We start from the raw sequence: 23,932 nt of genomic DNA on the forward strand, positions 1-23,932 counted from the left end.
CCAGCCACTGTGGAAAGCAGGGATCCATATCCGGCTGCTCTGGGACAAAAACTTATACCTGTGTGCCTGGCCCACTGGTTCAGGCAGTGGAGACAGGCACAGCAGCCAGGAAGTGGGGAACAGCTCTTTCCTGCTCGCAAGTACCAGTACCACTCCCCTGCGACCCCCGACATTGCTTCAGGGGCTGAGCAGCTCCAGAGAGTACAGCTTCTGGACACTAGAGGGTGTCATATACAAACATGAAATGCTAAGTGAACCCTGTCCAGAGTAAAATTATTAATACAACTCCTGAGAAAGACTTAAATGATATGGACCTCGTGACTCTTCCTGAAAGGGAGTTCAAAATAAAAATCATCAATATTCTAATGGAGGTACGGAAAGACATCCAAGGACTCAGGAATGAATTCAGGTCAGAGATCCAATCGTTGAAGAGCACAATGGAGGGTATTAAAAGCAGGTTGGATATGGTGGAGGAGACAATAAATGAAATAGAATGTAGAGAAGAGAAATACAAAGAAGCTGAGGCACAGAGAGAAAAAAGGATCTCTAAGAATTAAAGAATATTGAGAGAACTGTGTGACCAATCCAAGCAGAACAATATTCACATTATAGGGATAGCAGAAGAAGAAGAGAGAGAGAAAGGGATAGAAAGTATCTTTGAGGAGGTAGTTGCTGAAAACCTCCCCAATCTGGGGAAGGACATAGTCTCTCAGGCCATGGAGATCCACATATCTCCCAACACAAGGGAACCAAGGAAGACAACACCAAGACACATAATAATTAAAATGGAAAAGATCAAGGATAAGGACAGACGGCTAAAAGCAGTCAGAGAGAGAAATAAGATCACATACAAGGAAAGCCGATCAGGCTAACATCAGACTTCTCAGCAGAAACCTTACAAGCCAGAAGGGAGTGGCATGATGTATTTAATGCCATGAGGCAGAAGGGCCTGGAACCAAGATTACTTTATCCAGCAAGATTATCATTTAAATTTGAAGGAGGGATTAAACAATTTCCAGATAAGCAAAAGCTGAGAGAATTTACCTCCCAGAAACCATCTCTACAGTTTATTTTGGAGGGACTGCTATAGATGGAAGTGTTCCTAAGGTTGAATAGCTGTCACCAGAGATAATAAAACCACAGTAAAGAATGTAGAACAGCTAATTACTAAGCAAATGCAAAATTAAATTAACTATCCTCAAAGTCAATCAAGGGATAGACAAAAGGTACAGAATTTGATACCTAATATATAAAGAATGAAGGAGGAGAAACAGAAAAGAACCTTGAGATTGTGTTTGTAACAGCATACTAAGTGAGTTAAGTTAGACTCTTAGATAGTAAGGAAAGTAACCTGGAACCTTTGGTAACTACGAATCTAAAGCCTGAAATGGCAGTAAGTACATACCTATCGATAATCACCCTAAATGTAAATGGACAGAATGCACCAATCAAAACACAAAGAGTCACTGAATGGATAAAAAAACAAGACCCATCTATACGCTGCTTACAAGAGACTTACCTTAAACCCAAAGACATGCAGAGACTAAAAGTCAAGGGATGGAAAAAGATATTTCACGCAAACAACAATGAGAAAAAAGTAGGTGTTGCAATACTAGTATCAGACAAAATAGACTTCAAAACAAAGAAAGTAATAAAAGACAAAGAAATACATTATATAGTGATAAAGGGCTCAGTCCAACAAAAGGATATATGCACTATAAATATATATGCACCCAATACAGGAGCACCAGCATATGTGAAACAAATACTAACAGAACTGAAGGAGGAAATAGAATGCAATGCATTCATTTTAGGAGACTACAACACACCACTCACTCCAAAGGACAGATCCACTAGACAGAAAATAAGGAGGGACACAGAGGCACTGAACAACACACTAGACAAATGGACCTAATAGACATCTATAGAACTCTACACCCAAAAGCAACAGGATACACATTCTTCTCGAGTGCACATGGAACATTCTCCAGAATAAAACACATACTAGGCCACAAAAATAGCCTCAGTAAATTCAAAAAGATTAAAATTCTACCAACCAACTTTTCAGACCACAAAGGTATAAAACTAGAAATAAATTGTACAAAGAAAGCAAAAAGGCTCACCAACATATGGAGACTTAACAACACGCTCCTACATAGTCAATGGATCAATGACCAAATTAAAATGGAGATTCAGCAATATATGGAAATAAATGACAAAAACAACACAAAGCCCCAACTTCTGTAGGATGCAGCGAAAGCAGTCTTAAGAGGACAGTATATAAAAATCCAGGCATATTTAAAGAAGGAAGAATAGTCTAACATCACAATGAATAGTCTAACATTACAATTATCAAAATTGGAAAAGAAGAACAAATGAGTCCTAGAGTCAGCAGAAGGAGGGACATAATATACGATAAAGGAGCCATGGGCATACAATAGGGAAATGACAGTCTCTTCAACAGATGATGTTGGCAAAACTGGACAGCTGCATGTAAGAGAATGAAACTAGATCATTGTCTAACCCCACACACAAAAGTAACTTCGAAATGGATCAAAACCTTAATGTAAGTCATGAAACCATAAAACTCTTAGAAAAAAACATAGGCAAAAATCTCTTGGACATAAGCATGAACAACTTATTCATGAACATATCTCCCCAGGAAAGGGAAACAAAAGCAAAAATGAACAAGTGGGACTATATCAAGCTGAAAAGCTTCTGTACAGCAAAGGACACCACCAATAGAATAAAAAGGCATCCTGCAGTATGGGAGAATATATTCATAAATGACAGATCTGATAAAGGGTTAACATCCAAATTATATAAAGAGCTCACGCACCTCAACAAACAAAAAACAAATAATCCAATAAAAAATGGGCAGAGGAGCTGAACAGACAGTTCTCCAAAGAAGAAATTCAGATGGCCAACAGACACATGAAAAGATGCTCCACATCGCTAGTCATCAGAGAAATGCAAATTAAAACCACAATGAGATATCATCTCACACCAGTAAGGATGGCCACCATCCAAAAGACAGACAACAAAAGTTGGCGAGGTTGTGAAGAAAGGGGAACCCTCCTACACTGCAGGTGAGAATGTAAATTTGTTCAACCATTGTAGAAAGCAGTATGGAGGTTCCTCAAAGTAGACATACCATTTGACCCAGGAATTCCACTTCTAGGAATTTACCCTAAGAATGCAGCAGCCCAATTTGAAAAAGACATATGCACCCCTATGTTTATCACAGCACTATTTACAATAGCCAAGAAATGGAAGCAACCTGTGTCCATCAGTAAATGAATGGATAAAGAAGATGTGGTTACATATACAAGAAATCCTACCACTTGCAACAACATGGATGGAGCTAGAGGGTATTATGCTCAGTGAAATAAGCCAGGTGGAATAAGACAAGTATCAAATGATTTCACTCATCTGTTGAGTATAAGAACAAAGAAAAAAACTGAAGGAACAAAACAGCAGCAGACTCACAGAACCCAAGAATGGACTAACAGTTACCAAAGGGAAAGGGACTGGGGAGGATGGGTGAGAAGGGAGGGATAAGGAGGAAAAAGGGGCATTACGATTAGCACACATAATCTAGGTGGGGGGTGCACGGGGATGGTTGTACAACACAGAGAAGACAAGTAGTGATTCTATAGCATCTTACTACACTGATAGACAATGACTGTAATGGGATATTTGGTGGGGACTTGATGTTGCGGGAGTCTAGTAACCATAATGTTGCTCATGTAACTGTAGATAATGATACCAAAATAAAAATAAATAAATAAAATATGGTCAGAAAAAAAATTTTTAATCATATCAATAATCACTGTATCAAACAAAAGCAAAATACATATTCTTTTCCAGTGCATATGGAACATTTACCAAGAGAGGCCATATTCTTAAAAAGGATTTAACTCATACAAAATATGTTCTATGATCACATGAATTAAATTAGAAATCAGTTACTCAGCTGCGCAGCATTTCTGGGCTACCCGTGGGGAGCTGGGAGAGTGGCCATCAAACAGGAGCAGTGTGTGCGCTGTCTCTGCGCACATATCTGAGAAGTGGTAACATCCAACAAATTCGTAGAAGTATGTATGTTATCATTCAGTGAGTAGTGGGAAAGTAGTAGGTCGTCTTGTTCAGTAGTGAAAGAAAATGTCAGTATCAGACAGTGAGAGGCATATAGAAGGTAGTCAAAATGTGACTGCTCTCAGCAGACCTGGCTCTCCTCCAGGCCAGCTACAGGCCACGTCCACCCCCAGCCCTGCTCTCTAATGTTCCAGCCCAGGGAGCATCTCCTCAGCACCCTTTGCAGCCTCCCCAGGCCTTGTGAAACTTGGCTCCTGGGGGCCTCACACCTGTGTGGCTGGCTCCCCAGCTGGTTAGCCCTTCCCCTGGGCACGGCCTTGGGCCACAGGCAGCCCCCCAACAGGGGGCTGCTGCTTCACTACTGTGACCACCGAGGGTGCTGGGACTTTCCCCAGCTCCAGTGCTCTGGCTGCACTGCTTCCTAGGACCAGTATGTCCTCACCTGGAGGCCCCCCACCACTATCAGTGAACAGGATCAGAGTGATCCAGCTGGACTCCACTCCCTCAAAACACACTAAAGCACTAGAGGTCCCTAGACACAAAACCTGGAGAGGGTGGGAGCCCTGGAACAGCATGGACTTCTGGGTCTACTGCCCAAGTGGAGTACATCAGCTACAATTATTAAAGTAATGCATGCTTTTGTCTAAAATAGATTTCAGAGAGAACTGAAGGGAATAAAGCAAAATAAGTCCTCCTCCCCTGAAAACCTAGGGGCACTCCCTAAGGACTGCTACATACAATTTCCAGTACATCTTTACAGAAATTTTTTATCAAGTGTATTCTGTTGAATGCTTTTGCAGTTTACTTGTAAATAATTCAATTAATAATAACTAATGCATGTACATCTTACAGTGAAATTGGAAGTGGAAAAACTAAAGCAACTAAAATTGAAGTGGACGGTCAATCCTCCCAGCATGCAGTTTTTTAAATGACCACCAGATGTCAGAGTTATCAGTAGAATTCCCTAAATAAAGCTTGGAAAGTTACAAGGAAAAAGGGCCTGGCTGGAAATGAGACAAAAGAACCCAGAACAGGGCTGTGTGGCCCTTTGGCCCAGTACTTTGTCTATGTTGGGCTGGAGCTGGGGAGGGAGTAAGGGGGCTGCAGGAAGAAATGTTAGATTTTCACATCACAAAATTCCCATTCCATTGGGTGTCCCTTGTCTTTAGAGACATTGGGCTGTTAATTTCACTCAGGAAATCTATGTAGCTGGGCAGAGTGGGTCCTCAAGCAGCTGGGAGGCTACTTTGGGAATCCAGGGCCATCTCTCCTCTCCTCAGGCGGGAGGACACACACAGAGGAGGGTCCAGCAAGGGCCAACCCTGTTCTCTATGAGGGGCTTCTTCCTATTCCAGCTTTACCATCAGTCCCTGATTCGCTTCCTGTTTGACTTGCTCACATACACTTCCTGACCTGGCTGCTAAAGAGAGCTGCTGACCCTCCAGGCTTAGGGGGAAAGGGTGCATCTGGCATCACCACTTCCATGCTATCGCCCAGGGGCTGAGCAGGTGGCCTTGCTGTCACCACACACCTGGCTCTCATGGAGCTGACACACCATGGAGGCCTCCAGGCAACACCCACAGCAAGCCTCATCCTGTCTCTTCCTGGGTCACCAACATCCGTCCTGGCAGAAAGGGGAATGCTGAAGGAGTTACAGCACAGACTTGCGTAAAGAGAGGACAGTGATGGTGGCTCCAGAATGAGCAAACCTCTTCCTGGGAAGCCACAGCTGGAAGCATTGAGAAAAAAGGAGGTTCCTTGCAGCCCGTTCCAGGTGGCACTTGTCTAGGCTGCTCCCTGGACCACATCCCATTTCTGGCTATGGGTTCAGGGAAGGGTCAGACAGGATTCAGACCCACTATACACTGGGGCTTTTCATGGCTGGAACTTTACTATATGGGACACCAAGCTTGCAGCAGGTGGTGAAGAATAGGGGAGGAAGTGAGAAGCGAGTTCAACATCTGCCACTAATATTTAAGTAGTACTCCAGATTTGTGGTTTCTGTGAATGCTGACAGGAAGATTAAGACAACCTTCTTATGATACTTGAATGACCTCATCTGTTAAACTAGTACATCCTATATAGGCCATATGAAGCAACAGTCATTATTTAAGTCATTATTTAAGTATAAATGCTATATACACTATTTTAAATGATATACCTGTGGCATCCTACACATAATAAAAATGCCAGTAATTATTAAAACATATTCAAATATGATCCTGCATTATGTTTGATGTTTCAAACATAATATACAAGTCAAATGCTCCACTTAATAAAAAAGGGATAAAACGATTTGTATTGGGATCCACATTAACTTACCATGACTGATATGACAGCTGTTGCTTTGATGTGGCCGACACTGGTTTTTTCCATTATTCCATTATATACAATCTAAGAGGTGTGGAACAGAATCTCTCATGATGCCAACCTTACTATGCCCCTGATGATTTCAAAAAGAATGCTTTCCCTGAGGAGGGTCTAAATGGTTCAAGGATGGGGGCCATAGAGCACTGCCCTAATCTGCGTGATGTGTCTACCTCAGGGAGGCCAGGTGAGTGAGGCCTCCCTCTGGGCACTGTGGTCACTGTCTGGTGACTCTTGGGTAATCCTGGACCCACTAAATTCCTGCTAAGTCAGACTCCCAAGCCCCTGCAAAGCCTTGCTGTCCATCACAAGCTCTACTTCATGAGGCCACTCAAACGACACGTGTTTCACAAGGCCAGGTTCACTGGTCAAGGTATATATTGAGATGGCCAGGCTTCCAGGTCTTCTGGAAAATGAAGAATCAAGGGGGTTGAATGGTTGGGATGGGACTCAGGCCCTGCCTCGCTGAATCAAAGACCTGTTTGCCATCCTCCCCCTCCAGTTTAAACAGCTTTGGTAGGTGAGTCAGAGAGGTGGGTGGTGATGTTTGGTTTTGCCATGAGTATGGTATCCTGATGACAATGACTCCTCCCTCAGCTTAATTCTTCTTATGCAGAGACTCCGCCTCCAACCCAGCACTCAGCCTGGCCAAGGCCTCAGAATATCTCATCACCAGCACCCAAGGCTGTTTTCCTTCTATAAAACAGGTGAGGAAATCCTTGATGTGAACACACAAAAAGAGGAGACTTCCTGAGTCAGACATGCACTGGGGCTCAGAGGAAGGCCAAGCTAAAAGCTCAGAGGTCACTGCTCACAATTATCCCTCTCATAAAGGGAGCCTTCCTTACCTATATCCAAGCAGCTTCCATGGCAGTGACAAATAGCTATGCCAGTTGATACTCTAGAGGCAACATTCCTCACCAGGTCTCCCAGCCCAAGCTTCAGCAACAGGCACCAGAGAAGTAAACAGATTAAACCAATAGAAACAAGAGAGAACTGGTTCTCCTGCACTGTGGATGTTCATGACATTTCAATTATATCAACACAATATAGATGAATTACTTTTAACCTTTACAGAGCCCACTTTTGCAAAAGAAATATTAGCTTGGTGGAGTTGAAGGATAGCTAAGAAGCAGAGATCAGAAAAGAAACTGACAACCAGAAACTAGCCTGCCAATGGCACTGTCTTCAGTGTTGGGTAGATAGAGCCTGGCACCTTCTGTCCCAGGGACCGTGAGCATGGTACATTTGAGTGTTACTTACTTGCAATTAATTTCTCAGAATAATATGGTGCATTTCCTTTAAGCATTTTCATTGTTATTTTAGTTCTGACTTCCTCAGTAGCTCTGCTGCCATGATCACCAGGTTAGGAGAGTTGAAGATACTCTTGCCTAAAGTCAACATGTAGAGTTCTCAATGCATAATCCTTTGGATACCTGTGTCTTACTTTTAACAGCTTTGCTCTGGGGGGAGGGGAGAGAAGGGTCCCATTTCCTCTCTTTGTTCCACTTTTCTCCACTCCATGCTATAATCTTCTTTCAAAACATGTCAAAGGTATACAGCAACCTCACAGTGAATTCCTATTGAAAGTTCTTCTGATTACAGTATTAAGAATTTACAAGAGTTGCAACTTGCAGTGCCTATAGGTGCCAAATAGATTTGTTTCACATCATCTTTAGCTGTGTTCTTTTGGCCCTGAAACACTTTTTAAAAATATCTATTCTTTTAAAAATCTACTCTTCTTGAAAAATTCTTGCCCACTTTTAATAGAGACATGAATAAAAGAAATAGCTCACTTTCCTCTTTATTTATATAGCACAAGTTTAGCCATAAATGGCAGCTGACAGTCAACCTCAATGTTTGGGAGACAATAGGAAGTAGTGGAGACTGTGGTGAACCACAGAGTATATAACCTGTAGAAAGGTAGGAGCCACCATTAACGCCAACAGTTCATCTTGTAGAAGTGTAGACTCAAGTCTTTCCAGAGAAACCAAAAGCCCAGATTCTTATGTATAAGCTCCCATTTTTTAAATATGGACTATTAGCTTTAAAAAAATCCCCCCAGTCACAACTTTGCTACCTCCCTTTAATGACTAAAGGCAGTATGACTGAAAATCAAAGAACTAACCTAAAAGTCAGGAACCCAGGACTAGTTAGACCTTGTACTGACACTAAGCCACACTCTGTCCCTTAGCAAGACACCTAACAGTCCTGAGTCAGTTACTTTGTCTGAAAAGTTTAGTGATTCAAAATTCCTTTCAATCCTACATTATTATACTATATCATTAAATAAGTTTGCTAGATGGTCAGTTCCCACACGAATAACCAGGAACATAATTAAGAGAAGAAAAACACACACACAAAAAAAGATTATTGTGCCATAGCTGGGTCTACTATGCTGTCTAGACCTGGCCTTGTTACAGCCAAACCACTTGTGGGAACTTTTTCTCGAAAGAAGAAATTCAGATGGCCAACAGACACATGAAAAGATGTTCCACATCACTAATCATCAGGGAAATGCAAATTAAAACCACAATGAGGTATCACCTCACACCAGTAAGGATGGCCAGCATAAAAAAGACTAAGAACAACAAATGCTGGCGAGGATGTGGAGAAAGGGGAACCCTCCTACACTGCTGGTGGGAATGTAAATTAGTTCAACCATTGTGGAAAGCAATATGGAGGTTCCTCAAAAAACTAAAAATAGAAATACCATTTGACCCGGGAATTCCACTCCTTGGAATTTACCCAAAGAATGCAACTTCTCACATTCAAAAAGACATATGCACCCCTATGTTTATCACAGCACGTTTTACAATAGCCAAGATATGGAAGCAACCTAAGTGTCCATCAGTAGATGAATGGATAAAGAAGAGGTGGTACATATACACAATGGAATACTATTCAGCTGTAAGAAAGAAACAAATCCTACCATTTGCAACAACATGGATGGAGCTGGAGGACATTATGCTCAGTGAAATAAGCCAGGTGGAGAAAGACAAATGCCAAATGGTTTCCCTCATTTGTGGAGTAAAACAATGAAGCAAAACTGAAGGAACAAAATAGCAGCAGACTCAGAGACTCCAAGAATGAAATAGTGGTTACCAAAGGGGAGGGGTGCGGGAGGACGGGTGGGGAGGCAGGGAGAAGGGGGTTGAGGGGTATTATGTTTAGTACACATGGTGTGGGGGATCATGGGGAGAATAGTGTAGCACAGAGAAGGCACATAGTGGATCTGTGGCATCTTGCTGCACTGATGGACAGTGACTGCATTGGGGTATGGGTGGGGCCTTGATAATATGAGTAAATGTAGTAACCACATTGTTTTTTCATGTGAAACCTTCATAAGAGTGCATATCAATCATACCTCAATAAAAATTTTTTAAAAATAAAAAAGAATGTGGGAACTTTTATCAGGCCACATCTCCTCTTTGATAGCCACCCACCCTTTGGGGAAATTAAAATTGTGTACCTCCTGTATATCATGGCTGTAGCAGGAAGGGCCTCCCCAAGAAACAGAACTCTACTGTGTCTTCTGAACCCAAACCCAGAGTTTCAAGGGAATATTTTGAGTCAGAAAACAAAGCTGACCAATAGGCTACCCTGGGCTACAGCTCTTGCTTTCTGAGTTCATGCTCAGGATACCGGCAGTAAGATGTGTGGTGCCACAGCACTGCCTTCTGCACGAGCCAACTGTACTCGGAACAGCTCGTAACATAAGCCTCAGCCACAGCCCACATGTGTGCACAAAAACACACAGGATTTCAGACACATCACTGTTTTTCCAAGGGAGCACACAGGAAGGGATAGAAAATATTAAGCTGGAAAATAATGGGGATGGGTAAATTAAGGGCCTTTTATCCATGTAAAGGATAAAAATAGGCTTATTTCAGAGCAAATAAAAGTCTTCACATTCTTGAGATTGTATTAACTGTGTGGCTTGGGCAAACTGAAGGCCCAAAGAAGAATACCCCTCCAGGGCATGTAAGTGGGCAGCCTCTTCACACAAGCCATCTTGACACAGATAGCTTGGCACCCAGCATCATCGAGTGGAGAGAATCACACCCACATTCCATTCAGAATTGTTTTTGTGCATCAGCTGTGAACACAGCCTTTTCATTTTGCTGTTAGCAACTGCCTATGAGTTATGTTTTAAAGAATGAATTCCCTTTTTGACTCAGAAACCAGCTGTGATCTATCTCTTCAGTGCTTAGAAGCATTCTGTTCACCGTGCCCTGTCACTGTCCTGTCTTCCAGGTCAGCTTGTTCCTGTCCCAAGGCTTCAGCAGTGTGTTGCCTCTGGTTGGAACGCTCTTCACCTGGGCAGCAGACTCAGCCTCCAGGGTGGTGCTTGGAGAGTCCCTGTCTGGCTCTGCAAAATAAAGCATTTACCTGTGCATTCTGTGTCACGTGACCCTATTCTAATTATCTGCCTAGCTCTTCACACCACCTGATTTATTTCCCATTTCTTTCTTTCTTGCCTGTCTTCTCTCACTAGTATATAAGCTCCAGAGAAATAAAGATTTTTGTATCTTGTGTACTGCATATTTCCAGCAGGTAGAAAAGTGTCTTGCATACAGCAAATGCTTAATAAATATTAGCTGAAAAAACAGAAAGATGGTTGGATGAATGGAAGAACCCATCCAGCAAGCACCTGAGGAGTGCCGATGGCACAGAGGGAACATGAGGAAAACCCTCCTTCAAAGAGTCTCCTCGAGAGTCTAGCAGGGAAGACAGACATTTACGTGGTGTGGCACCGAGAAATGCTGAGAAGTGTGCCAAGCCAAGAGGAGTATAAGGGTGATATCCAAGGAAAGTCAAAAGTCGGCCAAAGGGCAAAGGTGAGAAGAGGGTGGCAGGAAGGCGTCTTGTTGACAAACATCACAACAGAGGCAATGAGTCTGAAAGCAGACCACAGTTTCAGGGACCCAGGAGGGCTGGGGTGCTTGGCACCACAGGTGAAGGAACGAGGGAAGCAGGGCCTCGGAAGAGGCCTGGCCCAGCTCTGAGGGAGCCTCATAGACCAGTCTCTTGACTTAAATTTTAATCCTCTAAGCAAGGGAACCCATGATATATTTTTAAGTAAGGAAATGGCATGATGGTTTTATGCTTTATAAAGATAATTTGGGGGCAGAGAAAGCAACTAATTGGGGAAAAAACAAAGCATTCAGAAGGTTACTACCTAATACAGGTGGAAAAGTGTCAAGGGTTCCAATTATTAGTGGCACTGGAGAGGGGACTAGCAGACAGATTTGAAAGCTATTAAAAGGGTGGGATCAAAAGTGCTTAGTGACACATGAAAGGTGGAAGGTGAGAGAAAGGTGGGGTAAAGAAAATCCCAGGTTGTGGTCTGTGTCATCAAAATTAATGGTTCTCCTGTGTTAGCCTGTGAAGCCCTGAGTTTTTCCATTTGTGATGTGGCTGAATCTGAGTCTACTTGCTCATTTGAGTTCATGGACACTTGCCTATAGCCTATGCACAAATGTTAATTTGTTTGCTTAATAAGTAAATTTGTATACAAGTTCCTCTGATGTGTGTACATCAGACTTGAAATGTTGATGATCTATCTGTTCATAAAGATACAGATAATTACTTCAATGCTCAGCCCTTTACACACTGATCCATCACCACAGAAGCATGACTATTGTTCTAAATATAGATGTGCTGTCACCTCAGAGAAAGAACAGACCAGAAGCCATGATTCCACTTACTCCAAGGAAGTTTTAAGGTGATAAGATTGAAAAACAAATCAATGTAATGTTTCTTAAATCTGTAAATCTAATCTAAAGATCAAATTATGATTACTTCATCTATTCCTCACTTCTTGACTAAACTGCTAATTTAGCCCCAGACTCCTCTAAAGTAACCCCTGCCCCACCCCAAGACCTTTCTCATACTCCTCGTGACATTCTCACAAGTGCTGAGGAGCAAGGGATGCAGGGATCCGGTTTACTTCTTGTCTCCTGCCCCAGTCCCATGGGCTGCTGCCACAAGAGGCTGTCTAATCCTAACAACCTGGGCTCTGGTGCCTGCCAGCTTGGGCTTGAATCCTGGCTTTGCCATTTGTGAGCTTTGTGACCTGGAGCAAGTTATCTAGTCTCTCTGTACCCCAATTTCCATCCTTGTAAAATAATGTGATGATTAAACAAGTTAATGTTTATACAGTACTCAGAATAGTGCCTAGCACACAGCCAGCACTCAGTAAATGTAAGCTATCGTTCCTACCTCTGCTCCTACTGGCACCATGGAAGCCTCTAGTAGGTCCTGCCATAAAGTGCCAAAGTCACAGGAGTTCCATTTTAAGGTAAAGGACAATGGCCCCCTTTTGTAATATGATATAAAATGGGTCACAAAGCAATACAGTTTTTGCCCAGGGTTTCCTGAAAGTACCAGCAAGAGCTCTTTATGTCTTTTACTTGCAATGCCCCCTTCTCAAACCACCCTTCAAAAGACATGCATCCATGGGCACCCAGCTAGAAGACAAATGAGTGACAGACACCATATATCTCCCTCCCTGGGGGGCAGGACTTTGTTACAGGGTCAGATGGGTCCAGCCTGGCACCCACTCCTTTACAATGAGTTCTTCCCAGGAGAATCCTTCCTTCCCCATCTAAAAACTTCTGGAACCACTCTCTTCCCGATTCTTCCAAAGGGAGAGTTTAAATCTGCTCCTTTGAAAGAATGAAAGACTGGCTGTATTGTTAGATTATTTGTAAGTGGAAAGCAAGTATAAACTGTGAAAACATGTTAAACTCAAGACTGAAGAATAGTTCTGATATGGACTTTATCTTTGGAGATGAAGCACCTGTTTTATTAGTTTTAGGACAAGGAGAGGAAAATGAAATTTTAAACAACATATCCATTTACATTAGTGTCAAAAAACACCCAACACATAGAAATAAATCTAATAAAAGGTTTGCAACACCCACGCAGAAAATCAAGAAACAGTACTAAGAAATGCAAAGGCCAAGAATAGTCAAGACAATCTTGAAGAAGAAAACCAGAGCTGGTAAATGACCTATCCGACAAGGGGTTAACATCCAAAATATATGAAGAACTCACACACCTCAACACCCAAAAAGCAAATAACCCTATTAAAAAATGGGTGGAGGATATGAACAGACAATTCTCCAAAGAAGAAATTCAGATGGCCAACAGATACATGAAAAGATGCTCCACATCACTAATTATCAGGGAAATGCAAATTAAAACCACAGTGAGATATCACCTCACACCAGTTAGGATGGCCAACATAGAAAAGAATAGGAACAACAAATGTTGGCAAGGATGCGGAGAAAAGGTAACCCTCCTACACTGCTGATGGGAATGTAAACTAGTTCAACCATTGTGGAAAGCAGTATGGAGGTTCCTCAAAAAACTAAAAATAGAAATACCATTTGACCCAGGAATTCCACTTCTAGGAATTTACCCTAAGAATGCAGCAGCCCAGTTTGAAAAAGACATATGCACCCCTATGTTTATTGCAGCACTATTTATAATAGCCAAGAAATGGAAGCAACCTAAGTATCCATCAGTAGATGAATGGACAAAGAAGATGTGGTACATATACACAATGGAATATTATTCAGCCATAAGAAGAAAACAAATCCTACCATTTGCAGCAGTATGCATGGAGCTGAAGAGTGTTATACTCGGTAAAGTGAGCCAGGTGGAGGGGGATGGGTGCCAAGTGATTTCACTCATCTGTGGAGCATAAGAACAAAGCAAAAAACTGAAGGACCAAAACAGCAGCAGACAGAGAACCCAAGAATGGACTAACAGTTGCCAAAGGGAAAGGGACTGGGGAGGGTGGGGGTGGGAAGGGAGGGAAAAGGGGAATAAGGGGCATTACGATTAGCACACATAATGCAGTGGTGGGACAGGGAAGGCAGTATAGCACAGAGAAGACAAGTAGTGACTGTATAACATCTTACTATGCTGGTGGACAGTGACTGTAATGGGGTATGTGGTGGGGACTTGATAATGGGGGGAATCTAGAAACCACAATGTTGCTCATGTAATTGTGTATTGATGATACCAAAATAATAAATAAATAAATAATAAAGAAAGAAAAGAAAACCAGAGCTGGAAGACTTACATGACCAGATGGCCAAACTTGTTATACAATCACAGCCATTAAGGCAGTATGGTATTAGTACAAACTTTTATCAATTAAAGCATAAAGATACACCAAACAGACCAAGAGAACAGAGTTTAGAACAGACCCACACGTGTACAGTTCTCTGATTATGACTGTGATACCACCACAGGATCAAGGGGAAAGCAAGGTCTGCTCACAATAGTGCAGGCCATCAGATGTGCACAAGAAACACCAATGAACCGTGACCCCTAACTCACATCGGTCTCAAAACTAAATTCCAGGAGGAGTGTAGCTATAAATTGGAAAGGCAAAAGCCTGAAACTTCCAGAGGATAACGAGAGAGTATCTTCATGCCCTGGAGGACAGGGAATGACTTCTAAAGTGGGACACAAATAGCACAAGCTATAAAGGGAACATTTGATGAACTGGATTTCATTAAGAACCTCTGCCATCGAGACACCATTAAGAGAGAAACAAACCACACAGTGGGAGAAGAAACCTGCAGTACATTTATCCAATAAAGGATTCCTATCTAGAAAACATGAAGAATTCCACAAATTGATAGGAAAAGGGAAATACAATCTTAAAAGGGGAGAGGAGCAAAAACTTAAAAAGGCACTTCATAGAAAAGAATATCCAAATGGCCCAGAAAACATATTTAAAAAGGACTCAACATTACTAGTCATCAGAGAAGTGCAAGTTAAAAGTACAGTGAGATACTGCTGAGGTCCTGGTAATGTTCTATGACACAAGTGGCAGTTTCACAGAGAAAATTCACCAAGTTGTACACTTAAGGATTTGTGAACTCCTCTGTATATATTGTATCTTCATGTTTCCTAAAAAAGAAAGAGATTTTAGAAATATATCAAACAACTGCAATGTGTGGATCTTGCATTCCATGAGCCGACTGTTTAAAAATAATCTGTTAGTTGGGGGAATGTGAACACTAGCTTCATAATTGATGATGATTAAGGGTTTATTAGTTTTTTTTAGGTGTGATGATGGTATCATGGCAAGGTTTTTAAAACCTTATCTTTTAGAGCTACATACTGAAGTATGAATACAAACAAAAGGACATCTTGGATTAGCTTCAAAATAATCGGAAGAGTCAGGACGGACAGGAAAGCATGGAGGAGTTGATAGCCGTTGTAGCTGTATGGTGGGCACATAGGAATCACGTGCTATTCTCTACCTTTGTATATGCTTAAAATCTTGCACAATAATACCTTTTTTAAAGCTTCATACCCAAGGTTTTGTGCTTTTGGCCTATTTATGACTCCTCTTTTCAACCCCTTCCCTAATCAAATGATATTTTGTAGTGACAACAGGAACCATAAGCATTGAACCAAGGCTATAGGGACCTCAAGACACCGTTGTGGCCATTCCCTCATTATCAAATTGAGTATCTGAAACCACATCTGCACACTGAGCAGCAGAGGAGACATAAGGCAGCTACCCTCAGAGAAGCAGTTAAAAAAGAAACATTACAAGGGACACAGATGTGGCAGAGCAGTCATTTACCCGTATCTTTTGGGGTGTGTGCCAATGTGAGGTCTCTAAGCAGCCTGGCTGCCCTCCTGAAAAAGCAGACTCCAACCAGAAGCTCTGGTAGCCTCTCTAAGCTGAGCCTTCCTTTCTTATCCCTAGATGTTCATCTTATGCCACCTGCCTCCTCGGCTACACAGCTGTGGCTTCCTTCACCAGCAGACCTGGCTGGAGTCGCTAATGAAGTGAAGTACTCAAGTATGAATTCCTGGACAAATCAGGTCTGGCTCTTTCATATTCCAGGATCCTACACCAGTATAAGCTTACACAGTTTCCAAACTCATTAAATAGACAAAGTGGTTGAAAAATAACCAATGTGGGATGCCCTGACTTCTTGTGTCTCCCAAGAAGCCCTCTGGGTTTGGCACATTCCTAGGCCACAGGGAAGGAAAACTCACTCATTCTTTCTGGCCCTCATTCACCACTTCAAGGTGAAGTCCAATAAATTGACAAACAAATCTCTAGGTCCCACCAACCTAGTGTGTCACCCCTTCTAGCCAAAATGCTGCATTTCAACAAGGAATTCTTGGAGACACACATTTATCTCTGACCAGGAGCTTTCAAGCACTCCCTGTGTAAGGAAACCCTTTCACTGCCACTCCTCACAGGCTCACTTACCCACCACTAATTAGGCTCATGGAAGGATGGTCCAAGGTGAGGGACCAAGGCTCCCTACACATACACACCAAAGGAGCAAAGTTCAAAAATTAATTTACAGGGCTCGATCCATTTCTTCTTCAGACCCCTAGGAATTTAAGCAGTGAGTACTTTTCAGACTAATAACCAGCCATCCCTGAGAAGCAGTGTGGCATGGGGCTGGGCACACAGCTGCTCTCCCACACACCAGCCATGTGACCTCAAGTTTTCTGTGCTTCAGTTCATCATTAAAATGGGGGGATAATAATATATACCTCATAATGTTGATTGGATATCAAAACAGTACAATATGGTACAAAGCACATAATATTGAATGAAGATCCAAACAGTACAATATGGTACAAAGCACTTGAACCAATGCCTGGTGTTAGCTCTTGGTAGTATTTTGTTATTACAGAAGCCCTGCTATGGACATGTGCCATCACAGCAAAGGAAGGAGAGGATGGACAGAGTGGACACTAGGAAACAAAATGAAATGAACAGTGTTCAAACTTTATTGAATGCATCTGTTTCCATCTATTCTCATAATATTCACCAGTAATTTGGGGATAGAAAAAAGACACTCTGAGGTAAGGGTCAGAGGTAAGCAAAAAGCAGAGTGCACTTCAGAAATGTATATATAAAGACTGCTCGTAAATGTGGAGGTGCAAACCTCATGAGCATTAAAGGAACCAGCAAGTCTCAAACCCTAGTCAGTCAGAGCTAGCCACGCTGCTCCACAAGCCACAAAAAACGCTAAGAGCTACTGTTTTGTTCTTTCATAGTTAATGACTGGCATTCATGGACTCATCCAACCAACTCTTTACAAAACATCTGGCCTATTATAATGTTTCAAATTTGCCCAAATGTTTAGTACTAAAGAGCAGGATTTTAACATAAAAATAATGAACCGAAGAAATTCAGGGATCCTTTGAATAGTCTTTAAGCTTTTTAATTTTTAAAAGTCTAGCCATTAGACTGTTACTTCTGTATGCGTTGTATATACATATTCAGAAAACATGCTTTCTCACAACAATTAGAATTTGTTGTTAATGATCAGAACTGTGCTGTGCCACAGATTCTTAAGTTTCTCATCGTGCTGGAGGGATGAGCAGCACACAGGAAAGGAGGATAGGAAGACTGCCTAAAGGGCCTGCTGTCTACTATGTAGGGGCTCCAGGGGCTATGAATTATTTATCTGCTTTTGAAAGTTAATAAATAGGAATGTCTTTTTGCCCTTTATTCCCCAGTTGAATTTAACCAAATGAGAGACAGGAGTGCGAATGTGCAGATTAGCAGTCTGAGAACACAGGAGGTACAAGTAAGGGAAAGCAGATTTTTAAAAAACAAATGTATTTAATTTCAATTAAGTATACACAACACTGCTCTCTCTGGCATGTTATGATTAAATTCTCATGAATACTTGGATGGCTTTTGAGGGTACTTTAAAAAAAAACGAGTGTTTAAAAACAACATTTACTAACCACCCCCCCAAAAAAAGCAAAATTCAAATAACCCATTGACACTTTAAAATACTTATGGTTAGAAAATGCATACACTGAAGAAAAGTATGAAATGGAAAAAAATAAGAAACCTCCTAACACCCAAGCCCTTCCACCCAAAGATTTATGCTTTTCTATCTTACCAGAAAAAATAACCTATGCATATACTTTCATTTATTTACCAAAATGAATTATATTATGCAGTATTGTTGTATGCATTTTTTACTTAATAACATATCTTGACTCTACTTTCATCTCGGCCTCTCTAAGAGGCCACATTCTTTTTGCTCTTACACACAAAGCTTCAGTAGATGTCTTTGCATACGTAGTGTTACATGCATGTTTTTTATGTGACCCACTACCGAAGTCAATACAGCAAGCACAGGGTACTCCACACAGTCTACCCGGCCTGTGTGATGGGAAAAGAAATACCTAGGTTCCTTGGTTTGTTTCAGTTTCTTCAGGAAACTTCCCGAGATGTATGTAAACCAAATGGATCTCAGAAACAGCCTGAGATAGCTACTGGGACAAAGACTACTTTCAACTAAGAAAAAAGTATTTCTTCCTGTTCTCTTCTGAGGGTAAAGGCTCTGGTGGTGATACAAGAGTCCTGTCTTTGCACATAGATCAACCTGGTGTGCCACCCCCTACCCTCTGCTTACAGGAGGATGCCACATGCTCAAGGCATGAACAGAAAGTTGGTAGAAGGGGAAATAACTGAGCACTGAAGAGACATACATGGGACAGAAGGTAAGCTGCCAGATGACTGTGTCCTTCACTCTACCCCATGGTGTGAGAACTCCCACTTGTGGAAAACAGATCTGAAGAAGGGTATCCAGAGCTGTCTGCCTAGAGGTGCACAAGAATACAGCTGAGGGGCAGAGTTGGGAAAAGAAAGGTGACAACAAGGTCCACAGCTCAGGAATATTATTAAATATAAAACTCTTATATCTTTGCACTTAGTTGTCTCAAATCCTTTTTGAAATGCTAGATTTAAAATATATTTTGAAACCTTTCAACATTTCAAATATTTTCCAAATATCTGTCAAACTTGTTATCTCATTTGACTCACACACCAACTCTAGGAGGGTGGGCAGCCCAGAGTCAGTATCTGCACTCAGAAGATGAAGTGACTGCAGGGTGGCTTGCCAAAGATCACTTGGTTACGAAGTGTTCTGCCTTGCAAGAACTGTGCTCCCTCCTGAAATCTCCCAAGCCCACTTAAGTCTAGTAAGCCCAGCTAGCCCACTTTAGAACCCCCCCAAAAAAGAAAACTAGAAATGAAGCGAGAAATAGATATAAATACACCCTTCCCCAGTGATACCTGAGATCCTGAAAACTACCTCTTCCTAACAGAAATTTAATAAATTGAATAATACTGGTATTGCTAAGTACCAGGTTGAGATGCCAAACTTAAACCTCAACAGGGAAGAACAGTCTCTATTAGTTTTACAAAGACTTTTGTGAAAATTTGGCTTTATGTTTTATTATAGAAACACCCATAGTACCTCACTCAGCTTTTTTAAATCTAGCAGCTTTTAACTTTCACAATTAAGACGCTGTGTTGGACAATACTAGTGATTTGTCATTTAGATATCTAACACCTATTTCTTGAGTTGCCTTTTTGTCGATCAGTACTGTCCTAGATGAGGGTTTTTCAAACTTCTTTGAGAATGCCCTTCAGAAGATGGGCATTTTACTCTGTAAAACATGGACATGTATCTGTCACTAAAACACTTTCATAAATAATAACTATCCTTCTTATGGGTTATTTACATGGATATTTTCTATGCTTTTACACTTTTCTATATCACTTTTAAAAAATCATACTTGTAGACCAGTATGCTGATTTCATGACTCACAAATGGTTTGTGGCCCACAATCTGAAAAACACTGGCTTGGGTGAATGACACAGAGATTCTGCCTCAGAGAATTTATACGCTATTGGGAGTCTCATATGTACATAGTTCACAGACAACTCATAGCTGGGAAGTCCTTTGAGGTCAGTTAGTTCAACTATCTTCTCTGTAACTTATTTTACAGCATCCCTGACAGAATGATATATCTGAAAGCCTTTGTTTGCATATCTCTAGGACAAGAAGCTACCTTTTATTTGGAAGCTAGCATGGGTTTGATCATATAAAGACTTGTTTAAATAGCACAGAAACAAAGTGAGTCCAACACCTAAATGTACATTCAATTTTCTTTTTCCTGAAAGACTACGTGGACCTTCATTCCTAAATCCACTTCAGTCTTTTCCAGGAAGGTGAAAGGAAAAGGTAAATCAGGGGAAGAGAGGTCTAGAACAGCTTTCTGATGACTTGAGGAAGGGGTCTTAGCAAGTTAGAAAAAAACTTTTTAACAGTATCTTTAAAATCAGAGGCTAAATAAATGCTACTCACAACCAAGGCTAAGAAGTTGTAAGTCAGAAAAGGCTCCCCTGAGGAGGTCTGAAATTGAGCGGAGTCTTGAGACTAGCAGGAATCAGAGGGCGGAGAGAAGCGGGGAGGGTGTGACCAGAGTCAAGAAGAAATGAGCTCAGCACTTTTGGAGGGGGGAGAGTAATGAAAGGCTCAAAAGGGAGCAGTAAGAGATAAAGTAAAAAACAAGGATGAGGTTAATCTGCGGGGAGCAGGACAGACTCTGGATTTTATCCCGTAGGTAACATGGTGCTACTGAAGGTTTCTGAGCATGTGCTCAGTGGTGTGTCAGAATTATTCATCTGCCCGTGGACTTGAAACCTGGCCCTAAAAACCACCAGCGTTCAGACAATAGATTCTCCAGCTGTATTTTTGCATAGAGAAAAATGCATGTGCACCTGGGCTTTCATAAATTCAGGATTCTTTTGAGAGCAGCGTTGGTGACATAAAAAAATAGAAAACCTGGGGTAGCCATGTTGAATTTAGACAGCAGCTGCCTCCCTTTCTTTTTCCTTTCATCCTTTTGTTAATGCAGCCTGAGCCTTGTCAGCAGCTACCACGAAGCTTCCTTCACGGAAGTTGCAGACTGTTCAGAAGCTTGTCCTTAAAGCTGTTATGGGCCTAATAAATTACTACAGACGACTTCGCAAAAATTAAATTTCATGCAAACAGTAACACAAGGTTGACTAAATGTGCAAATAGCCATCTCTGAAGGTGTTGACCGTCTAGTAATTCAGGCTCCGGACATAGTGAGGGCGCCCCACGAGGCTTGACCAGGGCTTAGGTCAGCCTCAGGTGAGCCGAACAAGGGGAATGCGGCCACCTGGAGCCACTTCAGAGGTAAAATAAGCTCAATCTCCGCCTCGGTCGCCCCTCCTCCCTCAGTCTGCGGGTCAACAGCGCTCAAGATTCTTTACCAACTTTTCTTTCACAAACATCGTTTTTAGATCATATGTCTAAATTCAAAGGCCCTCAAATCGTTAGTGCACATTTCGGAGCCCTCGGAGACATGGCTGAGTCTGTGGTCTCCACGGGAAAGCACTGCAGACCACCCTTGGTAGGGAATGTCGGCACCTTAGGGACAACTGGTCCTGCAGCGCTCGCCTTTGCCTTTTTACTCCACATACACGGGCAAGTGACAGCAACAAGAAGCCTCGCGTCTCACCTAAAAATGCCACGCCTGGCTCTCTAGCAGGAGGCTGGGTTCTGTTCGGGACGCCGGGCTTGAGGCGGCTGCTCGGCCTGCCCTGCTGCCTGGTTGGGAGACCTGCCCAGCCCCTGCACGCCGTCTCTGTGACGGTCCCCAGGAGATGCGCTCGCGGGGCGCCACCTTCCCGTCAGGGCACGGTCTCACCTGCCGTCCTCTAGCCCCCGCGGCAGCGGGCAGCGTTTGCGCCAGGCGCCGGCTGTGCAGACGAGTGCTTCCAGCAAGAGCGGAGGCCGCCCCCCGGGCTGCACCCGCGTTGCCTCGTGGGAGACAGGTTCGCCACCGCCTGGGGCCGCTCCACGCCCGGCTCCCACCGACGGCCCAGGCACACGCCGGTGCCCACGCGCACGCACGCTGCCCGCGCGCCCGGCCTCGACGCGGTGACAGGCGCTGCGCTGAAGCAGCCCGACCGGGCCTGGGAGGCGGCGGACCGAGCTCGGCGCCGGGACGGGTCGGCCGTGTCCATGGGTCAGCGCCGCCCCGCCGGCCGTCCCGCAGCCCCGCAGCCCCGGGCGCACAGGAGGGTGACAGGCCCCTATAGTGTCCATACCTGCCACCGGAAGTGAGTGAGGAGGGCAGTATAGGCATTTCCTGTGACGCGGGCGCCTGGACTCCATTAGGCAGCAGCTGGGGGAAGAATCAACACACCAGGGAGCGGAGCGGAGCGCACCGAGGACACAGGCGGCCGCTGCCCCCACCGCCGCCGCCGCCGCCGCCACCACCCGGGGGCCTGCGCCCCGCCGCTGCCCCTGCCCGGCGCCCCGGGCCGCGCTCCGGGCTGCCTCGGGAGGGGGGGGGGAAAGGGCCCGGATCCTCCTTCTCCCCCTCCTCCTCGCTCCCAGTCACCCCGGCCCGACCCCGGCCCCCGCCCGACCCCGGCCCCCGCCTCGCCCCCCCGGCTTCCCACCACGGCCTCTCTCGGCGAGGAAACTCTGGCCTCCGCTTCCTCCTCCTCCGACTCGGACGCCGGCGGAGCCTCCCCGCCCCCGCGGAAGAAGCCCCGAGCCTCGGCGGCGGAGGGAGTAGGAGAGCCCGGGGCTTCGGCAGGCCGAACAGGCCTCTCCCCGCCGCCCGCGTCGTCGTCGTCCTCAGTGGTGGTGGTGGTGGGCGTCCCCGCGGCCGCCGCCCCCGCCGCCGCCTCCGGCCCCCTCCGCGGCAGCGGCCCCAGCCTGGTCAGCGGCAGCGTCATGCAGGCCAACGGGGCGGGCGGCGGCGGGGGCGGCGGGGGCCAGGGCCAGACCCAGGAGCTCGCCTGCCTGTCGGCGCAGAACGGGGAGTCGTCCCCCTCACCGTCGTCGTCCGCGGGGGACCTGGCCCACGCCAACGGGCTCCTGCCCGCAGCCCCCGCCGCCGGCAACAATAGCAACAGCCTGAGCGTCAATAACGGGGTCCCCGGCGGGGCCGCCGCCTCGGCCGCCCCGGAGCTGGGCAGCAGCCTCAAGAAGAAGAAGAGGCTCTCCCAGTCGGACGAAGATGTCATCAGGCTGATTGGACAGCACTTGAATGGCTTAGGGCTCAAGTAAGTACCCTTCTGCCCGCGGTAGGGGCGGACCGCGGGCCGGGCCGCGAGAACCGGAGGCTGCCGTCTGCGCGCGAGACAGGGGCGCCGGGGTCTGGCCCGGAGGGCCGGGGAACGGGCCTCAAAGGGTCTTTTCTGGTACGTCTCGTAGGCATCTTTGTGGGACACCTCCCCACCCCCACCTCTGACAGACAGCCCAGGCAACTACCAGTCAGGGAGGACAATCACCTACAAGTGTTTATGGGAACCAAGGGGCTGGAATACTTTGGAAAAAGGCTGTTGAATAAATCTGATGGGAATAATGAGGACACATACCATGTTGATGTCATTATATCCCTCCTGTGCGTACAAAAGGCCTACCACTAACCCATCTCAAATCCCAATTTAATACCAAGAAGGCAACTGCCTCTGTAAAAGGGACATCTGATCTGGTGAATCATTTGTTTTCAAATACAATTTAGGTGGCCTTGCTTACCTTAAAATAGGGTGAAGGGAAACAATGACTTTGGCGAAAAACCTGGTTTTGTAGGCACACAA

At 44.2% G+C, this 23,932-nt stretch overlaps 2 protein-coding genes across 3 annotated transcripts in view; one reads left to right on the forward strand and one right to left on the reverse strand.

Annotated features, from left to right (window-relative positions):
- The window catches only part of LOC130685043 (uncharacterized), a 139,258-nt gene extending 116,193 nt beyond the window's left edge, over positions 1–23,065 (reverse strand). The window contains exons 1-3 of the mRNA XM_057508221.1: positions 23,009–23,065; positions 22,784–22,963; positions 22,427–22,658 (exon numbers count right to left, since the gene is read on the reverse strand). Coding sequence (XP_057364204.1) covers positions 22,427–22,658; positions 22,784–22,963; positions 23,009–23,065 — 469 coding nt within the window. The remainder of the gene's footprint in view (positions 1–22,426; positions 22,659–22,783; positions 22,964–23,008) is intronic.
- WDR26 (WD repeat domain 26) overlaps positions 22,637–23,932 on the forward strand; it is a 39,839-nt gene continuing 38,543 nt past the window's right edge. For both annotated transcript variants that reach the window (XM_036891729.2, XM_036892538.2), the window contains exon 1: positions 22,637–23,395. In XM_036891729.2, the coding sequence (XP_036747624.1) occupies positions 23,064–23,395 (332 nt within the window). In that variant the 5' untranslated portion in view covers positions 22,637–23,063. The remainder of the gene's footprint in view (positions 23,396–23,932) is intronic.

This window comes from Manis pentadactyla, chromosome 9 (genome assembly GCF_030020395.1).
Source record: "Manis pentadactyla isolate mManPen7 chromosome 9, mManPen7.hap1, whole genome shotgun sequence".
Taxonomy (NCBI): domain Eukaryota; kingdom Metazoa; phylum Chordata; class Mammalia; order Pholidota; family Manidae; genus Manis; species Manis pentadactyla.